This window comes from Chelonoidis abingdonii, chromosome 3 (assembly GCF_003597395.2).
Source record: "Chelonoidis abingdonii isolate Lonesome George chromosome 3, CheloAbing_2.0, whole genome shotgun sequence".
Taxonomy (NCBI): domain Eukaryota; kingdom Metazoa; phylum Chordata; order Testudines; family Testudinidae; genus Chelonoidis; species Chelonoidis abingdonii.
The window spans coordinates 30,118,492-30,141,459 of NC_133771.1; the positions used below are offsets into that span (position 1 = coordinate 30,118,492).

A 22,968-nucleotide genomic window follows, 5' to 3' on the forward strand; every position below is an offset into this window, starting at 1 on the left:
CCTAATATCTAAATAAAAGAGAAATTAGGAATTTTTATAAGAGTTGGAAGAGAACAACTTCTATCAAGTGACAAAGAAAAGGGTCTTGATCACTTGATTGGCTGGTAAGAGAGGGATAGATACATATAGCCCCAGTTGGGATTGCTAAATCTTGATCTACCGGGGATATAGGATCCTCAGTGGTTTGACAGGCTCTGAGGAAGTAAAGAAGAAAATAATAGAAGAATAGAAAGCAACCAAACATTAACAGAAGTGAAAGAATAAAAAGAAAAAGACTAAGATGATAAAACTTTACACAGCTATAGTGACCTACATCCAATGATCTCATAGTGCTTTGCAAACATGCATTAAATCTTACAGCAGCACACCCTATGAAGTAGGTAAGTATTCTACAAGTTTTATAGATGAAAAAAACAGAGAAATTAAGTGATTTGCCAAAGGTCTCAATGCAGATCAGAGGCAGGGATGGGAACAGATACTATGGAGACTTGACACCTAGTTCCAATGAAGTAACCACTAGTAAATTGAAGGTGCTTATGGTGGTACACAGTAAATTGGGATAATTTTGTATTCTCATCAGCTGAAAAACACAACTCTCTCTCAGATAAAAGGTGTTGTGTAACTTCAAGTTTGATTGCAGTCTAGCAGATGTATATTACGCTCCTACCTATCTAGGCATAAGCTGCCAAAAGTGAAGGATGGAGTGTGGATCAATAATTTTTTTGTGGACAGCTTACCTTCTGCACCATAAAAACTTGGCTGCTACTACTATTCCACAAATTGCTCCAGTAGTCTAAAGAGAGTATACTTCATTGAATCAGGCAGAGATTGTTCCGGGCTTGCAGGGGTCATTGTAAAGGCTCATATCAGAGACAAGACAGACTGCTCAGATTGATAACCTCTGCAGCTGTCTTCCCTGAAGCTACCATGAGGTTCTGCACAGTCACCTCAAAGATTCTTTCAAAACTCTCCTTTATGTTATCTGGTGAAACCACTTACGCAGGCCAGGACAGGCAAGCCAGTGATAAATTGCTTCCTCTTACTTAGCCATAGGCTAAACAAAAACATGTACATTTGATTCTCAAAGCTGATACCATCCTCTGTTCAGTGTCTTTATCCAGAACCCTGAGAACTCCTGATTCACTGCACAACAGTCTCCAGTTGTCATAGTCCCAGCTCACAAACAGTGTGTGCCCAGAACCAGCCTTGATTATGCATAAGGCTATTATTATGTCACAGAGGTTGCAGAAGTAACTGGAACAGTGACTTCCAGCAACCTCCATGACATTGGGGACCCCCGCAGCTGACCAGCTGCTGCCAGCAACTGGGGACCCTGCAGCAACCCACCTCCATGGGGGGGGGGGGACCCTCGGGACCCTCCCACAACTGCCCAGCAGGAACTCCCACAACTGACTGTTCGCTGCCAGTGGCAGCAACCCCTGAGCTGCCCTGCAGCTACCACTGGCAGGGGTCCCTCCTGTAGTGGCTCAGCTGCTGTGAGCAGCCAGGCCCCTCCCCGCAGCTCCCAGCCACTGGAGATGGTGGCAGAGGGACCCCAGAGCTGTTTAGTGGCTGTGGGCAGGGGGGGCCCTTTTGCAGTTCCCAGGCTTTGGCAGCGGTGGCAGAGGTACACCGGAGCTGCTCAGTGGCCAGGGGCAGAGAGGCCACACGCAGCTCCCAGCCCTGCAGGGCAATGGGGGGGACCCGTCCAGCTCTAGCCCCATATGGTGGCAGAGGCACCCCTCCCAGCCACTGGGAAATGGGGTCCCTGCAGCTCCCATCTGCTGCGGGGGGAACAAGGTGCTGAATCCTCCTCTCTCCCTATTTAGTCAGAGCTGTTTTTAGTAAAAGTCAGGGACAGGTCACGGCTTCCATGATTTATTGATGTTTATTGCCCGTGACCTGTCCATGATTTTTTTTTCTAAAAATATCCATGACAAAATCATAGCCTTAATTATGAGCAAAGCAAGTATTTGATTGGGACCTGGCATTCCAAGCAATTTCTGCAGCTTGTCTTCCTCTTCAGCATGGGTACCCAAAGAGAAGGAAACAACTCATTGCCAGACCATTCTCAACATTTCCCAGCAGCAGAACCAGAAGTGAGGCCAAAGTATGATCTGACCCTACAAATCTTTAGATCAGCCCTGTCTATGCCCCATATGTGAGCATAAATATAGTTATCCATCTACCTTATCTGTGACAAGTGGTAACCTCATACTTTCCAGCTGTCTTCCTGGTTGACTAAAGACAAAATGGTGCTCCTTTGACTTGGGGATGATAAAATGCAGCTGGATCTCCTCTCCAAGCATGGAATAGGAAAAAGCAAAAGCATGCAGGGTGGACTCATAAAGCTGAGGGGGGGGAAAAAAGGACAAATTTAATTATTAGATTCTAACTTTCCTTCCCAAGAGAGCATAGAACAGTCCGTGGACATCACTAAGTCAGCACCAAACCAGTAGGAAACCACACACGGCACAGGAATACTTTTTACCTCATAATTCATCTTAATACTAATCAGTGACATCTGGCTCAAGCCCAATATATTCACTAAGCAATTTACCCAGCTTCCTGGCCTGAAGCCATCGATTTGCTTTTTGTTTCATCGATGGTAGCAAGGCTTGTGGGCCAACCTCATTTCTCAGTAACGCTGTGTGCTATACAATAGCTGCAGTACTTGCATTGCTGATGCCTTTTTCTTCGCATTCTAATGAGCAGCGAACTGGGAGGGTTTGTTTGAATAATCAGAGTCCACATGATGTGTATAAAATGTTCTCTGCAGCAGTCAACTTACTACCTTCAGCAACTGCTCTGCCCCAGAGCAAATGTTAATAAACCCTAGGGGAAGGTTTACTGGGAAATCAATGATCATTTATAGTGGTTAGTGTAGACTGTTGACTATAGCACTTCATAGGTCAGTGGGAATGATCCAAGGAACAGCCTGCAAAGTCCACAGAGTGAAACTGTTGACCTCCAGGACCTTTCCTGACCGTACCAGCCATGAATCTGGGTACTCAAAGAATCCCAGAAGATATTCACAATGTGCTTTTGTCCTGCACTGCCACCACTGTTGAAAATTAATTATCACTAAGATAAAACATTTTGTCTAGACTAAGATCCCAAAACTGCAATGCAATCTACTCACACACATCCCTGTGCCTGGGCAGGACTCCACTGACTTCACTGGGGCTCAGTGCAAGTGCAAAGATCCAACTGCAGTATCAGGGCCAAAATGTACATATCAGTTCTCTATGGAAATGCTTATAGAGCAAATATGCAGCTTGGGTACCAGTACTGATACTATAAAGTATGCACAATGTAATTTACAGATCTGCTACAGATTTACTATCTTAAATAAAAATTAGGCATGATTTACCTGATACCTGGGATTGAAGCCCATATATTGATGGCATTGTTCACAGTGGTGGTATGTATTGTATGCTGCATACTTAGATAATCTCATTCGAGTTGTCTGACGGCGCATATACATGTCCTCCTGTTTTTTGCCCATTGATCTGTCTGTACATTAAAAAAATTGGACTGTATTCATTTTAAGTATATTCTAGGGCCCATTATATCCCCCCTGTGATGAATAAACTGTTTATGTAATCATCATAAGCCTGCAGGGACAGTGGGAACACCAAATAAAATAGATATTCGGCCTGAGCTCTGGTTTTATTATATGTGTATATCGAAGGGAAGAGAAAATAACTGTAGATTTAAGTGCTTTGTCGTGATGGTTCGGTGCTCATTTATAACACAGAGGTGCAGGTAAAGCAAAATTATTATTATTATGATTACTATTTGTTGAGTGCTGACTTGTGCTGGGCACAGAACAAACAGAGAGGAAGACACTATCTCTGCTTTCCCAAAGTGCAGTTTAAAATGCTCTCTGCATTATTATAAATGAGCACTGAAAATGTGCCTCAAAATAGATGCCCCTAAAATCAAAGGCCATATTTGCAAATGTTGGTGCTGATCTCTCTTCGCCAAATTTACAAAGGTATTTGGACATGCACAGATGCATATAGGTACCTTGTGAGATGTACAAAAGTAAATCAGAGTCCAGTGCCTAGCCCACTTAGGCACTTTCATAAATCAAACTTGGTGCCTATCTGCATCTTCAGGAATAAAATGATCTTTGAAAATCTGGCCCAGAGAGGCAGTTGCTATCATGTGATTGATGTCAGAGTCAAATGAGGAGACTGTCTAGTGACATTGTGATGTGGACTTTCATCTAGTTGGTCCTGAACTGAGACACCAACTCATTTCACACAGCCCACCAAAAACAGCCATCAAATGAATCACTACTTCAGTGGACCTCATTCAAACTGGTGACCTACAGTCCAATCCTAACTTTAGCCAAGCCAGAACATGTTTTTGGTCCCATTGTCCTAGCAGCTAAACACCTGGGGGGAAAGAAAAAAAAGGCTGGCCAATCAGGAGTGGAGGTAAAAACCAGCCGAGTGCCACAGCACTTTGGAATCCCAGAAGTTGATGCCTGGGCGGCCACTCGGCTTGCCCACTCCTAGAACCAGCCCTGCAAATATGCATAGTCTTATTGAAACATAATAGGACAAACTCAAGTAAGTAAATTTACTCAGATACATACGTGTTTGTAAGATCAGGGCCTTACTAGTGAAAGGCTACATAGCTTCCGTGCCACAAAACACTCACATTGCTCATCCTTATGTCTTGTTCCTTATTTGACAAACTTTTAATCCTTTTACAATTTAACCCTCATGTTAAAACTATAAACAATATAGCTCTGTACATTGTAATTTCATATCGACAAAATCCTGGCCCCATTGGAATCACGGAGAGTCTTGCCATTTGCTTCAATAGGGCCAGGATTCCATCCATACTGTCTATAGTGACTGCAAATAAATAAATAAATACATGCATCTCTCTCTGTTATATTTTAAATTCTGACCGTCACTGTTCATATTCTGAAGCCCTGTACAAATCAGACTTGCATCTTCATATTTCGGATCATGAATAGTGTAGTCAAAAGGTATCTTCTTAAATGTCTCCAAATCAGGCCACATGTCTCCTGGCTGGTGATAACATTGATCTGCTTCTTCTTGGAGTTCTATAATAATAGTAAAAAAAAAACCCAAAAAACCCAAACATGCAGTTTACAATAAATGGAATGATGTCTACAGTTTTACAGAACGCTTTGTTAAAGAGATGTGTGAAACCAATTGAAAGGTTCAAATGATTGCATAGAAAGATACCCCAACCTAAAGCAAGTCTATGCTATTAATACAGTTTAAGAGGTTATTAATTATTATTATTGTACTATCATTTCTTTTACTATTTTAAGGCAACAACATCCGTGAAGCTGTTTTCTGCAGAAAAACTAGTGATCATCTGATCAATTACTCAACATTCCTCTCCCCTCAATGCAATTCTGCAGTAACAGAGTAAAAGCACCAGTCAGAAGCCATCTGGAATCATATACGCACTGATAATAAAAGTACCACAGCAAGGATTTTGCTGGTAAAATGGACCAGTCAGAAGGAATCTCTCCACTGACTTCAATATACTTTGGAGATAAAGTTTTCAGTTAAGGGAATTTTGTTTGTTCTCTCTCCACTAGTAAGGAGTCTAAGATGTTTGGGGGCAGTTGCAGTGTCATAGTTCCACAGAAGTGACTGGAGCTATAATCATTTACACCAGCTGAGGATCTGCTGCTTGGAAACTAGAAGTAAATAGGAAACTCAAGCAGAGCTATTCCTCCCAATGCAGAGGGCCAGCCAGGATACAATGTATGATCCTCTTAGATTCTACATAAGCACTCAAAACAAGAATTTAAATGAGACTTACATGAGGTAAAAGCTTTGTACTGCTTCTCTGCACAGGGGAGAATTTTACCCCCAAGCGTAAAAAAAAAAATCAAATAAATCACTGTAGAAAGTGATTGATCAAAGTAAATAGCAGAGCCTCAGAGAAGTCTAGAATTACATCTGGAGAAAGAGGAGAATGAGGGATACGCTGAAAAAAACTGGAAGTTGAGAATAGGATCAACTACTGGAAAGCAGGAATGTGTATATGGTCTTCTCATTCATGTGATCTCTTGTTTACCTAAAATGTATAATATAGTGACAGTATTGCTAATGGTTATAAATCTGTCAGCATTTCCAACTAATCCCCTTTTTTGCATTTGACCAAAATAATCATTCCAGGCTTAAAGTCAGTATATTGTTTCTCAGCATGAGATGAACTATTTTTAACATACAAAATGCTGCTGCCAACTTTCTAAGAAAAACAGATGTACTGAGAGGCGGAGTGAGCTCTAAATGGAGAGAAATTAGCTAGTCACAGGATTCCAAATTAGAAATTAAAATCCTTAACTCCTTAATTTAAGAGCTCTAAATTGACTGCAGTAATGTAAATGAACTACCGTGTAAAGGGGAAAAGCACATGACAAACTAGTCAACAACTGGTCCAATTAACAATGTGACATAAAAAATCCCCAGAAGCAAATGTCTTTTTATTAACAACTTACTAATATTGATTTCTTCCTCATCATAAACATCCACTTCCGTCAGTCTAATTAGCATTCTGGACAAGATACTGAGGAACTGAAGATAGGCTCCCGTTTTTCCTACCTGTAACAAACATATAAATCAGAAACTAAACAGTTGTTTGTCATGAATGCCATTCTGTCATTATTTGGAAACTTGGAATTGTAATGACTATTGTAATCTAATTTAAAAACAGGTCAAAGTTCAACTCAAGTTCTGTTGCATATACATGCCTATTCCTGTACATTCACAAAGTTTATATGGGATGGTTAATGACTCATTTTACACAGCAATGCCACTTTTATGCAGGAAATTAACATTCAAAATATACCTTACGTGATACTCTTGGGATATAGTCAGACAAATAAAAAGAACTCACCACAAGCAACTTCTCTCCCCTGAACTATATTCCCTACAATGGGCAGGAAAACACATTTTTAATAAACCAGACAAGTACATTGCATGAAAATCTGCCAGGGAAAAGCACAATATAACTAAAGCTTTACCTCAACCTTTCCAAGCCTGTGCATTCATTGATTGACATATTGAGGCAACTTTCTATACTGAAGAATGAGTTGAAACAGGGCCATAAGATGGAGTGCATCGTACCTGCACAGTTTCTCTTTTCAGTCAGATACGATATGCAAAATTATGTAGCATTTCACCTCCTATTTTCCCTGTGCTTATGTGATCTGTTTTTTAAATTACATCAAACCTTTAACGCTTTTCTTTTTTTAACTCAAACCAGAGAGGATACAGTCCTTCTCACCACTATGCAGACATGCACTGCTGTGCTTTTGTACAACTTACTTTTGCACCTGATTTTACAAAGGCATGGGCCAATTACTCTCAGGCAGCAGATCGTTTAACCAATGAATTGTCCTATCATCTTGCATGTGAACTTTACCGGACACAATGTTAAATACATAAATAAATAAATAAATAAATAAGCAAGCAAGCAAGCAAGCACCGAAACACAGTACTTGACAAACACTGGGCCCTTGACATTAATTTGGCTCAGGAAGAAATGTCCATTTTGCAGGGATAAGAGCAGCTTTCATAAATCCTATTTACACTTTGCCTTCTTTCTGTGTAATTCAACATTAAAAATTACACTGAAGATAACTTGATAATCATAAACAACAGTTGCCTCTTCAGTGCTCAGGCTAACAAACTAATTATAATCCTGATCCTGCTTCTATTGAAACTGTACAGTTTATTTCAATGGGAGAGCTTGAGGCCTGATAGCAGTGCGGATCCTGCTTTCCTGATGTACCCAAGAATCCAGTTGCCATGAAATAACTATACTGATGATTTGAGGAATGTAAGAAATGTAGGATTGAGTCTAATGAGGGTTGTTTTATTTTAAACAGTTATGGAATATATGTTCATTTCACTTTACATTTGAAAGAAGGAGGCTTTGAAGCTAAAACAAGAAAAAAGTAACATTTGTTCTCTTTAAAAACGACAAACAGCAAACTGGAACCTGCACTTTCTACTTAATCAGATTTCTTTCAAAACAGTTAACCTTGGAACTGATCCAAAGCCCACTGATTTCAATGGGAATTTTTTTATTGACTTCAGTGGGTTTTAGATCAGGACCCTAGAGCTGAAAATAATAGCTATATTATAGTGACTACCTGGATCCATTTATTTATGAATCAACTAAACAAAAATTTCATATCTTGGAAATGATCCCTCATCTAATATTTCATGCAAATGTATAATTGATCATGTTTAGTTCCAAAAGAGTATAGTACCTACATCATCTCTCATGTTTGGGGTTACTTCTATGTATCTTTATCAGAGCTTTCATTTCATCTGAAGTGACACTTGGATTTCCATTAAGATCATCAGTATTCTGTCAAAATTGGGTGAATCTGACAGATTCTCAGCTTGAGAATAATTTGATAGACAATTTGACAGTAATAACGTGACTCTGTAGCTCAGACATATGCCCCTCATAGCTGAAATAGGCAGGATCTCATTACCAAGTTCATTTTGATTGAACACAATTTCCTTAATAGGACAACAGCTTTCCATTCATTCAGTCAACTGTCAGCTCCAGAAAGCAAAATTTTAGAGCTAATGGATTTGCAACATGACCTTCCCAGTAAATGGAGTTGTCCGCAACACCTGTTGCTGATAACATTAGTTTTTACATCTAGCCTCCCTACCAATCTAAGTAAATAAGATACCAAAATGGGGTAACTTTGCCTTAAAGGAAAGCAGAGGTATTTTATGACTATCAATAACCTCCAAAATGTGGCAATGCCCAGTGCCTTCTTAGATGAGATGTTTTGGGTTCCATACAATCTTTTATCCACCTTGATGTAGAACACTTACTCTGTTTCTTTTTCTGTCTACACAAAGCAGAAAGAGTGCAGTCTGATGCAGACAGAACAGACAAGGCCTTAGAAGGAAAAGGCTCAAGAAGGGAAGAAGCAAATCTCAAGCTTTTAGATCATTTATGAAAACTGAGATGTGCGGCACCAGCAACCATTCACTAGTCTGATTTCTGCTTGACATTTGCCACGATTTGGGACATGAAAAACTGGGGATACATTTACATTCCAATCTTTTAATCAGAATGCCATGTGACAGTATTTACTACTTATGATGACAACATTTAGGAATGAATCTCAGTTGAGGTGTTCCTCACAAGATGCTCAATGGTGGGAAGGCCCAATATTTGTGTACTAAAGAGACACATTTCTAAAGCACAATACCTGCTTAAGGGGAAAGGCAGTCCTGAGATCTTAGCCAGGATATTATTCTTTCCATGGATATCTATGGTAAACTGAAAGCAGGTGGTCCTTCTGTCCAGCAATCAGAGGGTCAGATTCCAGTCAGCAACATGGTTTAAGTGCTACCATTTTGATTTGTAGAAGAGACATTCAAAGTGCTGTTATAACATGTACCATAATGGGTTCCCCTTTTTCCACTGGTTTCAGACACTGCACAGCAGGATGATTGACAGGAATGGCTCTCAGATACCAACTCCTGTGGTACAAGCCATCTGATTGACCACTTTCTTCATATCTCTACTACTAAGAATATGCTTCCAAATCTTCACATTTAAAAAAATACAACAAATGGAAAAACATTGCTATAATTTTTTTCTAATCCAGTTTCCAGGTGAGAGAGTTCTAAACAGATCACAGTAGTGGTTCTAAAACTGTGGTCTGCGAAACACTTGTGGTCCACAGATGGTCCACAGATGGTGCTGGCTCTTCTTGTTCCCACCTGCTACGTTGCACTAAAAGACAGCTAACAATAGATACATTAAATACTTACCTAATATTATTTTCACACGTGAGCAACTAGCTCTAGAAATCTGAGATGTTATCTGTGAGTGGTAGGGCAGGTGGTGTAAGCAGTCATGGATGGAAGGTTGCCCTGAAGACAATCTTTCTTTTAGGCTGCGGTTCACACAACAAAAGTATTTGAGAACCCTATGTCACAGTCATTCACAGGACTTAAACTGCTTCCACACTTATAGAAAGTGCTGTTTTCAGGGTATAAAACACAACAAAGAAACCCAGCAATAGCACCAAACCTCTTGCATGTAATTTGGGAACATAAAAGAAACTTATATTTCTTCAACAAAAAAAAAAAAAACATCCGCCCAAATTTCAATGAATTTGGTGGTCGGGATGGTATTATATTTTAGCACCCTAGATGATAAATTTATTTCCACAGAACTGGTAAACTTTTTCACAGTAGTGCATATTTATCCATACTACCCAACCAGTGTCTGAATATTTTAATAGAGAGATCACCCCAGGGATGAAGCAGCAATACTATCTCCATGCCTTTTCACTCTCTGCCCTCTGCTAAGACTCCCAACAAGAAAGATAATTGTTTCAGTGGGTTTCTTAATGTGGACACTTGTCTACTGAAAAATGGACTAAGTCTACCAACTCCTTTCACATGAAAGGAACTCTTGACAATGGACATGAAGATAAAAAAATTGTTGACTTCTTTCCCTCATTAATTTCCAAAACCATTCCCAGGGGATCTGAAAGGCAGTCAGAGTAGATAATTTCCAATTTACACAAAGCCTTTATGCTATGAACCTACAAATAAATCTTGAGACAATTCAACCCAGAATGTTATCCAAGAATGCATTCAAGTGGAACCAAAAGACTATAAATAGCTTGTTGAAAATGCTTTGGGCCAAAGATAAAATTGCATAAAGACAATCTAGACGTGCAGGTCACCAACCATAGACCTTAGGAAGAATCCATACTAAAGTATGACTGTGGCATGCCATAGAAGCATGCAGCCTTCAGGACCACATGCCAGAGGGTCTTCTTACCTCAGAGCTAAAAAAAATATGGTGCAAAAGGATGTATTAATGAAACAAAACTTCAGTGTATTTCTTTGAGTGTCATAGGCTGAGAATCTAAAGTGGGCGATGGGTGGGAAACAAGACATCTTAGAAACCAGAAGGAAGTACCAGAAATAGTACTCTGGAGACCAGTTAAAGTAATGGTCCAGTGGCTCCATAGAATGGGGTGAGTGTTCCAGATTTAGTAGGTTTGGAACTTGGAACATCTTCTCTCCTTCCTTTTATCCTTGAATTTGTCTTTCTGGATATAAGGCAGAAACTGTAAGAAATGCAGAGGCACTCTGCATTCACTAAGAATTTGGGTTCACCAGATAGGGTGAGAGAATTTCTCCCCATATTTCATTCAAAAGAAGCAAAATAAAAGGCTGCTGAGAAAAATAAGTGTTGGGGTTAGCGAATGGCAAGTCTGTTTTGCCCCTTTTATTCCTGTGTATGTATTCAGACCACTGGCTGATGTCTTTACATGCAGTTTCTATCATTAGTTTATAATTGGTATTGTGGTATCACCCGAAGGCCTCAGTGGAGATCAAAGTCCCACAGTACTAGGGCTGTACATATCTTGACTGGAAAGTAGCCATATAGAAAATATGTTAGCCAGCCATAGACGTGGGAGGGATAGCTCAGAGGTTTGAGCATTGGCCTGCTAAACCCAGGGTTGTGAGCCCAATCCTTGAAGAGGCCACTTAGGGATCTGGGGCAAAAATCAGTAATTGGTCTTGCTAGTGAAGGCAGGGGGCTGGATTCAATGACCTTTTGAGGTCCCTTCCAGCTCTAGGAGATAGGTATATCTCCAATTATTATTATATATAGGTGTTATGTACATGAGGGGAAGGAGAAGAATTCCTGAATGCTAAACATTTTGGCAGTGATACTTTTAGTTTTGGTTCACTAGAGTGCTTGATTTTTCTTAAACTGACTTATGTTGTATGGTATGATAACAACTACCACCTTCTAGTGGCTGAAAGGATTGTGTCCACCAATTCAGAGATCTTTCTCCAGCTTAATATTCTGGCTGAATTGTTATTTATACGTTTAGAATGGCATGTCTAATAGCTGATCTCTACCAGCTATTATGAACTCTGGCTTTCTGTGGTTTCAGTCAGTGGGTTAATGTTACAAAAACTGGAAATCTAAGTCTTTGCCTGAATTTGGATTTGTCTCTAAAATGTTCAGACAAGACATTATGGTGCCAAAATCTTCTGCTGATTCCTCTTAATGCAGTAGGTAGCATAACTTCACATATAGTGCAATAGTTATGAAACACGCCCATGAGCAAAACACACTTCTGGAAAGAAAACTGTTTATTTCCAAAGTGAGACAGGAGCTCACATTTGCTATATGTTTTCTTTCACCTTGCCATTAGAATAGACACCATACTACCATACATTAAGCCAAAAGCAACCAACATACTTTCTTGACTGTTTTGTATGTTTTTAGAATATATTCTCTTTCGTATGTTTGGGGTTCAGGCATTAAATGGAGCTAAGCAGCCATGTTTCCCCAACATACTAAAATGAGAATATACTCCTAAAAATGAAATATCTAATAAAATGAAACATTTAATTCCCGATTTCCTCAAAAAAAAATACAGTATGAAACAGGTGTGTAATCAGGAAGAACTGGTGAGTATGCAATAAATAAATGCATGGAGAATATTTTTAGGACCTGATCCAACTCTCATTAAAGTCAGTGGGAAATTGTAGGTCAGAACCTTTGTTCTGGAGACAGTCAGAGAAGAGATGGAGGAGTTGTAGAACAGACAGTGTTCTTTTGAGGTGAAATTCACCTCTGTGCAGAGGGCCAACCTGAGTCCTATGTACCATTTAATCCCTCAAAATCAGACTTGCACTCATGCCCCAAGAAGCAGACAAATGAATAAATAAGCAGACTATATTTTCTGCATATATTTGGCCAATGACACATACCATATATGTGTTAAGGGCCAAGTTCTGTCCTCAGATGAATACAGGACTCCCACTGAATTTGTTGAGAACCACAAGCATAGATCTGTGGGCAGAAATCAGTTATCTTATGGCCAAATTAATGGCATAGTAATACAAACTACTACATATGGGTTATTTTGTACCCTTACTGTAGCTTTGGGAACCATAACTTTGAACTTCTTGATTTTTAGGCATTCAAAATTCCAACCAAAATTACATCAATGTATGTTTTTCTTGGCTGTGCTAGCATACTAGCTGTCTGTTGCACAGTATATCAGTTTTTACCTTGTCTGTGTTTACCATATATTCATCTCTTTTGAACACTTATTATCTTAATCCACAGGAAACATTGAGAGTTTTGATCATGGAGATGAATAGCAGTGAAGAGATATTCTTCAGTGATCCATCTGGTACCCTCTATACATTTATAGCAGCACTTGCAAGTGCCTCATACTTCAAATACTTAGAACCAATTCGTAGTCTTACTTACCCCAGTGTGACACCATCTATTTCAATGCATTGCACCTATTAAACTAGGAGCAGAATGTGGTCTTTTCTGTACTGAGACCTCTGCAATACACAGGTATAGAAGAGTGAGTGGCAGATTGAAGTTTGGCTTTCTGTGGTTTTAGGCAGTGGGTGAATGGTACAAAAACTGGACATCTAAGTCTTTGCCTTAGTTTGGATTTATTTCTAATTTCTGAGGGCTCTATGCAATATTCTCTTGGTGGCTATGGTGTTTCTCCTATGCCTGGCATGTTGCATAAAACTTCAGTGGAACATTAGAACTTTTAGTATACAGTATATGCATTGAATTGTAGAGCCACTATGCTCATAGCTGCACGCTAAATATTCTTAGGACACTTAAGAGGGAAAAAGTTCCCTGAAGTCTTTATCTACTTCCAAGTGTCCTTACAAAGTCATTTGAAAACTCTTGGGCCAGAAGTTTAGCTGTCTTTGTTGAAGTGGATCAGTCCCTCTTGTATTTGCGACAACTTCTATTTCTCTCCAAACCATGAAGAAAATGGCTGACTCTGCCAATTTCACACCCTAATCAGCTTGACCATAAGAAACTGACCCTCGGTGGCTATTCAAACTTTATTTAAAATGTAACTCCTATTAGTCTGTAACAAGCTGCAAGGGACAGCACGGTGTGTCAAATGTATTTTCAAAGAAAAAAAAGAGCATCATTTCCTTAAAACACAACACTAATTGTATAAAGATTGACAACAAAAAAAAATATCACTACAACTTAATTGTCCTTGCCTCAAGTTAACAGTGAAGAGAGGAAGATTTAACTAAGGTGGATACAGTAATAAAAACATAAGAAAGGTTATTTTTCCACCAGTGAAAAAATCAGTTAGGTATGAATAATAATCTCATTAACCTAGCACTTAATGAGATGAAGACAAAATTAATCAAAATAAAACAATGATAATAATACCCTCTTCTTAGTACACACCTGAGGTGGCCCACTCAGCAGCAGCCTCCTTGGGTGAAAGGTGTCCATTCTGCCCTCATTTCTATTATTGTAGTCCATATGGATTGGTTTGGGAACTGTCCACTGGCGATAGTATAGAGACTGCTCCGTGCAGGTCATCATTTTACTCATGACAGGGCGGAAAGAACTTGCCCACATCACAGAATGATAAGGCAAGAGGGAAGATGACTTGGGAAGTCCACTGCTGTCAGTAGAAGTAATAATGTCATACACCAGCTTAGGCAGGAAAACAATGGGGGGCTGTTTTGATGCTTTAGTCATGGAGCACTGAGACGTCTGCAGGATGAAGGAGTTGTGAGTAGGTGCAGAGGAAGAGGAAGAAGAGGAGAAAGGTGATGACGATGAGTTGATGGAAATTTGGGCACTTTTTATGTTCTGTTTTGAATCCAGCTGTTCAGCTGCAGCTGGCAAGTGCTTGCTGATCACTGTTTGCGCTCCCTTTTCTACTTTCTGCCTTTGCCTTTCACAGTTGTTTGTGTTCTCTTCAGTACTGCTGCTTAGGACTTGGTGGGATGACTTTGCTACATCCCCCGCTGTTGCTAAAGGAGGAGATGATTCAATGTAGAATGCTGCACCTAAAAACAAAATCTGTGTTTCAACAAGGGGTAATGTGATTCTTCAGCAACTATCTTGAACCACAACATTTCTATTACACTTTTCATTGTCAAACCACAGTAAACAATGTATAATGCAGACATCAAAAGGTGTGAGTCAATACCTGCTCCTGTTGGGCCAAATTGTGTTCACCTAACTCACACAGGTTGTCCTATTGAAACTAACAGGAGTATTTGTGTGAATAAGCCCATGCAAATTTGGAACACTAAAAACCATGGCAAAGCTCCCACTGATTTCAGCACTGAGCCTTATGTTCGTTAAATTTTTCATTTCTTCGAGAAATGTAAAAAAATATAACTTTAAAAAATTTAATAGTCACAGGTTATTCCCCACCACACTACAACAGTTTTAACATAGGCATGATTTTGATCCTAAATGTTCTACCAGAATCCCATTAACATTACACTTATCAGCCTGCTGGCAGGTGAGGGCCTGATCCTGAGAGCTGCTGAGCATTCCCAACTCTCAACAATTTCAAAAACAAGAGGCAAATGATCAGCAGTTCTCAGATTAGCTTTTCAAAATGGTCCATTTTCCAAGGCACTGATCTCCATAGCACTTGTTGGTGTCTCCCCGCAAGGAATAAAAAAAGAAAAGAAAAAAGTGATTGTCAGCACTGATATAAACAAATACCATCTCATAAAGTCAAGCAGACTTCAACCATCTAATTTAGGGCATGCACCAATTTCCAAGAAAACAGCTATACAATTCACACTCCAAAACCAGAGTTCCCATAAACTCACTGCCTAGAGGCCCATGACATCACGCAGGAACTCCACAGATTAACGCTACCAAAGATAGACGCAATCTCCATGAGACATGGACCAACAAAGCTGGGGAGTGTTCACACTAAAATGTACAGATCATGCTCCCTTACACCAGACCCTATTCTACAACACCCTCTGTCATGACTAGCTATGGGGGACCTTCTAAGTGTGAAGTCCATAGTTTCTGGGAGATCCAAAAGTGATGTACAATATAGTTACGTACTATGGTTCCTTTCTTGACTTTCATATGTTTGTGGAAAAATAATGAGGGATGCCCACTTGCTTTGTCCCCATGAAACAGGAAGAGATATCCCAATTGCATACTCCAAAGCAGTCAATAGCAGAATAAAAACAATGGTAAAAATGTCACCAACAATGTTAATACATTTTGGACTTAGTACTACGTGACAACATGCCAAAGACGTGTATCCACGTGCAAGAACTGTCCAAAGAGATTTTCTTTAACAAACAGATTCAGGCCAACAAAGCCACAAGTGGCATCCTAAGGCAATGCAGAAGAGGTCAGCAGCCTGCCTTTGAAGAACAGTATACATCTCAAAACTTAAAAATTTTGGTGCTTTTCCATTTGTAATGGCCACTGTGCCTTATGGCAAAAGAATTCACAGTCAGAATACTCATATAGCTGTGGTGAGAACAATAATTATTTGGAAATAACTTGAAACATTTAATTTTACAGCTAATGCAATATAACATGTTTTGTGATGTTACATGAAATTGTAATCTTCCAAATAAACATGTATTTTTACTGAAGTATGATACAATGCATATTGCACTTTTTTGTTCTGTTCCATTAGTCTCTGTCCATAAAAAAATCATACAAATTTAAATTTTTAGTACCTCCTGACATTGCTTCAAACCTTTACTCCTGGCGGAATTCTGCACCACTGCACATATGCCAAATTCACATCCCCCCACAGAATACTGTAAAACATTCTGCCAGGGAGCCACTGCAATTATACCTTTTGCCCATCAGGGGCTGTTGTGGCAGCAAACAGAGGGCAGACAGCTCATGAGCCAGAGCAGCCAGCCACAGAGCCGTTGAGAGCAGAGGCTACTTTTCTCACAGTGATTGGGAAGGACAGATTAAGGTAAGGGCACAGGAGCTAGTGGAATGACAGCACTGAGCCAGGGACTGAATGGGAATGGGCTGCCACTGTAGGGACACATGGGGACTGGGGGAAGAAGGGTGCAGATTTGCCCAAATGGGAAAGGCTAGGGGTCAGCCAGGGTCTGCATGGGAGAGGCTCCCCAACCCCCTAACAATCCCTTGTCTCCCCTGCAAAAAACCCTGTTCCATATTTCTCCCAACCACACCCAACAACCCTCCAGGTTCACTCCCAGACTGCCAGAAATTAACTATCCTGACACCCCCAAGTCTTTGTACTGCTTCTGAGGGGTGTGATAAATACCTTTCTGTACTGTAGTTTAAATTATTACTTGAAGTTCTGTATTAATATGCCTAGTAAGGAATCTATTTGTCAAAAAACATTTCCTGAATCCTTTTTTGTTGTCTGTATTGTTACAGATACATTTGCTGACAGGTATTTTGAAATAAATCAGCAAAATAATTGAAATTGGCATGATTATTTTGACAAATAAAATATGCAGAATTTTAAAACGTGTGCAGAATTTTAAATATTTTTGGTGCAGAATTCCTTAATGGTCTGTTCTTAAACCAGTTTTCAGATTGAGAAGAAAGAATATATATTCAATGTATAGGGCAAAGTATTGACAAAATACACTCATTTCTAAAAGAAACACTCTACACTGAAAAATTTGTGAGCACACATTCTAGTGCCCAAAAAAAGTTCACAAACATTTTTTCAGGCACAATTTAGGAAGGTCCTTTGAAAATACAGAGGTAGATCCTCAGCTGGTGAAAGTTGTCGTGAGTCCACTGGTTTCAAATGATGCTCTGACAATTTGCACCAGCTAAGGATCTGCATCTTGGTACCTGTCATAAAAATATTAAAGAACATTTCTGTTGTTACAATACTGTTGTATAACACAGTGACCCTACTCACAGATCTGTACAATGCCCTGTGTCTAGGCATTCATGGATCAAGCATGAGGCAATCTTGTTATTTTTTTATCTCAGAAGTAAGATTCTTGAAAGCTCAGATTTTTTTAAAATTTAAGTGTTAGCAAGTTCATTCAAACAGGTTTCGCCAAAAACCTAATGATTTGTGTCTTTTATTCTTCATTTGCCAGGCTAAATGAATTGCCGCTTTTACATCCTAATTACCACTTGAGAAAGATCATCACAAAGTCTTACCTGAAGCTTTTGAAGAGAGAGATGAAGATGCAGAGTCATGGGAGCATGATCTCTCTCTTTTGACAGGACTTCTCTTTTCTGAAGTGGAGCCTGTTTCATGAGAAGGGGGAGGATGGAGGAGAATTACAATTCCAAAGACCAATTCTCTGCTATGACCAAAGTGCATAAAGCGAAGGGATGCAGGGCATCAGTGGCTTAAAGCTTATCTAGGTGCCCTGATTCAGGTGCTGTTCTGAGTGTGGCCATTCTTCCTAGGCTATGGTGGAGCAGCCTAAGGGTTGTTCTAACTTTGGCTGAGCTGCAACAGCCTCTGAGAGCCAAAACTGCAATGAACAGCTGGCATAGTGCAGAGGTATCTCGGCCGCATTCCCTCTTTGCTAGTCATGCCTCCTCTTCTTTGCTATCCCAGCAGTAGCCCCTATGTTGGTACTACTAGGTGACCACCCTTAAAATGAGATTTTAAACCAACTTCACAACCAGACTGTACCTTTCTCTTTGATAACAAAATAATTTCATCCCCCTTTCAAAATACATCTTTCTGTTAATTTTGGCCCCTATTCTGCCACCCTTATTTGTGTTGAATAACACCTTATTCCGTTGAGCAGTCCCTTCAATGTGACCTTGAGCAATCACTTATTCTCTCTGTGCTTCAGTTCCCCCATCTGTAAAATGGGTAAAATAATGACTTTTCAAGGGTTCTGAGGTTCAACTAATTAATGTAATAAAATTCTTTGCATTCCTCAGTTGTAAGACACAATATATAGGAAGTACAAATAATGTTATTTGATAAGTTTAATTCCAAAAGTGCACAAACCATCACTGTAAATTCAAATGATGTCTCCCAATCTTTTGCAGCTTCCCATGCTACTGATTGCTGTATACTTATGTATTTACTGTTCCCTTCCTGTTGACAGTTTGCTTTGCACTCTTAAAGGCTAATGTCCATCTCACTTAGCTGAAATTTATGGTATTAGTATTTAATCACAATTGCTGTTTAAATACCTTTTAAGAGAACTGGCACTACACAGGTTCATTTACCTTCTGTCACAATTTCTTCATCTTCATTATCAGTACTACTCAGTTTCTCTGGGTCACTCTCCAATACATCATTCACGACCACCTTCTCCATGTGGATTTCAGAGCTAACAAAGTATGCTGCCAAGCCAAGCTCTTGCTCCAAGGCTGTCCTTACTAAGCAAGAGGAATTTATTAAACGAAGGTCACAATATCTCAATGATCTGGAAAGAAACCAAAAGATACTATGAAAACTCATGGTATTCCACACCTTTGATTGTGTTTGCAAAAGAAATAATGAGTAATTTTGTCATTGCCTACTTAACTGATGTGTGAGATAGTGACCAATTCAAATCACTTGTGCTGTCTTTCAGTAAATTCACCACTATATTGTTTCATTATTATTACTTTAAGCAGTATAATCCAAAGAATTAGGCATAAATTTAGGAGACCGATTCTTCAGAGTTCTAATCCTGGCTCTGACACTTACTTTCTCTCTACTCTAGGGATGTCACTTAACCTCTTGGACTAATTCATAAGCAGGCACAACACTGATGTTGATGGGAGCTGCACCTGCCTATACCAAGGATTAGTGGGATCTTTTTGTGTCTTGGTTTCCTCATCTATAAAAACAGGAATAATTGGCAATGTTGTGAAAATTAAAGATTGCACCTCAGACCTCAGCCTCACAACCATTACCACCAACCTACTACACCACAAATGTTCCACTTTTTTGATATAGAAACTACCAAAAGTCATCCTGTCACTCAACTTTCATCAGCCTTTGCACCCACAAAGGATTATGGGACACAGCAGGTCACAGAATGATTTTTCAGCCATTTGAAGGGTGCAGAGAAAAAGGAAGTTGTGAACCATCGGGAATGAAAAAATGTCATGGAAATATTTGTCAGTATTTGCTTCCTACCTTGGCAAGGCTTCCCCTTGGGGGTCCATTCCACTAAATATTAATATGCAAGGCAGACCTTCTAATTCCAAATAGGTCTGTGGCCTCCACTCCACATCTTCAATTTTCTGCCATATCTGTCATAGAATATAAAAACATTGGTGGGCATATTTATATGGCACAACAAGAATGAAGAAACAAATGATTTATTGTCTATTGTATGGATCTAATTCTGCAGACGTTCCACAAGATAAATCATTGCAGGATCAGGCTCTAAACTGAAAGGTCCTGAGTTACAAAATGGTCTAATCTTCTTTCAGAATTTTTATATCAATAATAAACTGCCCCATAATATGGCTATATTTCAGAACTCTAGTGAATTGCTACCATAAGTGACTAAATATAGATCCAAATGCTCCTCCACGAAACATGAGAAACCATTGTGAAGATGTATAGCTTGATCTTCAAAGACAGAAAGCAGAGTTACTCACTATAAAGGCTTTCCTTTGTTGGTTCTGTCTTCTAACCACAGCTGTCAGTTACCCTTTGATAATCAGGCCCATTGAATGATACCTTTATTCACATTGATTAGTACCTAGTCAATGAGATTTCTTGATGAGTAAGGTACTACTCAGTGGGAGCAAGGGTATCACTATCTGGTCCTTATTTATTCATTAAGCACTGTAGTTAGGTGGTGTGGCTCCCCTCTACCCCGGAGAGGGAAGAGCCCATCCGGCGGCCAGAGGGGGCAGAGCTAGAGAGCTCTGAGCCCGCCCCTCAGAGGGTCAGGTGGCGATCCAGAAGTATAAAGGCTTTCCCTCAGAGCTCAGTAAGGCCCCAGCCGCCAGAGAGGCCAAACGCCTCCAACCTAGCTCGCAATTGGGAGAACCCCGCAGCCCAAGGTGGCCGCCAGGACCAGCCGGATCTGCCCAGCGCCCGCTACCTGGAGGAGCTGCCAGACCTACCTTGCGCCTGCTACCTGGAGGACTTGCCGGGACTGCCACTTGCCCACTACGCCGAGGAACCTATGGTGCTGGACTGCCCAGAGGACAATACCCTGACCCAGGTCCTACCTGAGGGGGAGTTAGGAAGAAGCCTGGGGGCAGCCAACCCTAGTCTGCCTGCAGCACTGCCAGAGCCCATGTCAGTGTGTTGCAGCCGGGATCCCCACTGACTCAGCAGCGGGTCCTCTGCCGCTGCTAGGGCCCCGGGTTGGGACTCGCGGGTGGCAGTCTCCCCTTCTCCCAGGCCTTTTGAAGGCTTGGGCCTACTGTCGCTGCTCAGCCCTGCCCGAGGGCCTGAGCTCCTGACTCATTGTTGCCCCGCCCTGACCCAGGGCCTGGGCTCCCTACCGTTTGTACTATTGTTGCTCAGCCCTGCCTGAGGGCCTGAGCACTGGATCACTGTTACCCACCCTGACCCAGGGCCTGGGATTACGGTGTTTATTCCAGTTACCGCCAGGAAAGACTCCCATGGCTGGACTAATTCCCCAAACCTCAGCAGTGTACAGTGAATCATTGTGACTCCCCTCAGCCCCAGAGAGGGTCGAGCCCCGGCCAGCACCCCTACAAACACCAACAGTAAATGCAGTGCTGCTCAAGACACCTAAGACAACATGGCATGTGATGCTGAATTCACTTATATCAGCTTTAAAGCATGGAGTTATTCCTTATTTAAATCAGAATGAGTTCAAAATCAGGCTCTTGTCCTCAGCTCTGTTGAGCTAAGTAGATAAATGACATGAATCAGACTCAGAAGGTAAGAGCAGTCCTAGTTTAGAGAATACAAATATTTTTGTTTTAATATGTGGTGATAGCATTTGTACTAAGAGGGATAGTGTCTGTGGAATTCAACATGTGTGATGCTTGAGGTCAGACTGTGTGATCATAGTGGTCCTTTCTAGCCTTAAAAATCTAAATCTTATTTCCAGCATTATCATCTACAAAATCACATAAGGTTCAGAAAACATTAGGCACCATGCTTGGAAAACCTGGGCCATTCAGAGACCTGTAGGTAAGTGTACTGATTCAAAGCCTTTCCATCTGGTAGGCTGTGCAATACAATTCCAAACTGGTCACTGAGGTTTGCTCACAAGGGGAAACAGCCTCTCTGCTCTGGTAAAGGTTTTTTCAAACCAAAAGTAGCTTTCATTTTCACTTGGACTTTTACCACTATGTTGCTTCATTGGTGCCACAGTCCAGTGCAATGAAGCTGATTGGGGCTAAAGCTGTTGGTGTTTGGGAATTCTAACACGTTTGTAAAGGCCCTCCTGAGCAGCCATCAGAAGCTGGCTATAGGAATGACAGATGCATGTGTCTGATAGATAGGAGTCAGGCTCTTCAGGGAATTTTAATTTTGCTGGGAAATAGCCATCTCAGTCACTAACATCCAGATCTCATGCCAATAAAACCTTTATATCACCAGCCACCCACTGAAAGCACTGCTCCTCAGAGCTTCTTTTCAGGTAATGTCATTCTGCAAGTTACCTTTAGTTGCTCCATAAAGTGCTTCCCTATGGTGATTCCAGAATTAGGATTTCCCAAGATGATTTCAAAATTATCTGCAAGGGATAGTCTTTCCCTTACATGATAAAGTCGTTCATACGCCACAGCAGCCAATGGAATGCAAGGAATTCTTAACACCACCATGAAGCCATGACCACAAGGGCACTGCCTTGAAGAGTTTACAAGGTTTTGGGTGATTTCCAGAGTTTCAACTGAGGTGTAATTCTTCATCTGAGACAGGCCACTTACTGCCATCATAGCTGCAGAGTAATGCTGTACAAGGACAAATGTCCTTATCACTGCACTGTGTAATCTGGGAAATCTGAAATAAATTGTGAAGCATTAAAATCCTAGAATTAAAGTGAGAAAGTTGCCCTTGTAAAAATTATTAATACTCAAAATTTAATCCAGGTGAAAAATCATGCCCAGTACACAGTAGAACCTCATTGACCAACAGGTAATCTGCAAATCCTGTAATTCCAAGACCCATGATGCAATCTCTCCCCTTCTCAGTATAGATGTAATAGTTAAGTGGTGTAGTGA

At 40.5% G+C, this 22,968-nt stretch overlaps 1 protein-coding gene across 4 annotated transcripts in view; it reads right to left on the reverse strand.

Moving 5' to 3' along the window:
- Positions 1-22,968, reverse strand: part of GREB1 (growth regulating estrogen receptor binding 1) — a 168,383-nt gene that overhangs the window by 15,902 nt on the left and 129,513 nt on the right. For 3 of the 4 annotated variants that reach the window (XM_032792329.2, XM_032792326.2, XM_032792323.2), the window contains exons 18-26: positions 22,408-22,747; positions 19,943-20,058; positions 19,042-19,241; positions 18,004-18,093; positions 14,287-14,900; positions 6,509-6,611; positions 4,931-5,089; positions 3,374-3,516; positions 2,190-2,351 (exon numbers count right to left, since the gene is read on the reverse strand). In XM_032792329.2, the coding sequence (XP_032648220.1) occupies positions 2,190-2,351; positions 3,374-3,516; positions 4,931-5,089; positions 6,509-6,611; positions 14,287-14,900; positions 18,004-18,093; positions 19,042-19,241; positions 19,943-20,058; positions 22,408-22,747 (1,927 nt within the window). Of the gene's footprint in view, positions 1-2,189; positions 2,352-3,373; positions 3,517-4,930; positions 5,090-6,508; positions 6,612-13,034; positions 14,901-18,003; positions 18,094-19,041; positions 19,242-19,942; positions 20,059-22,407; positions 22,748-22,968 lie in introns of those variants that run through there. The other variant, XM_032792331.2, reaches the window with a different exon arrangement.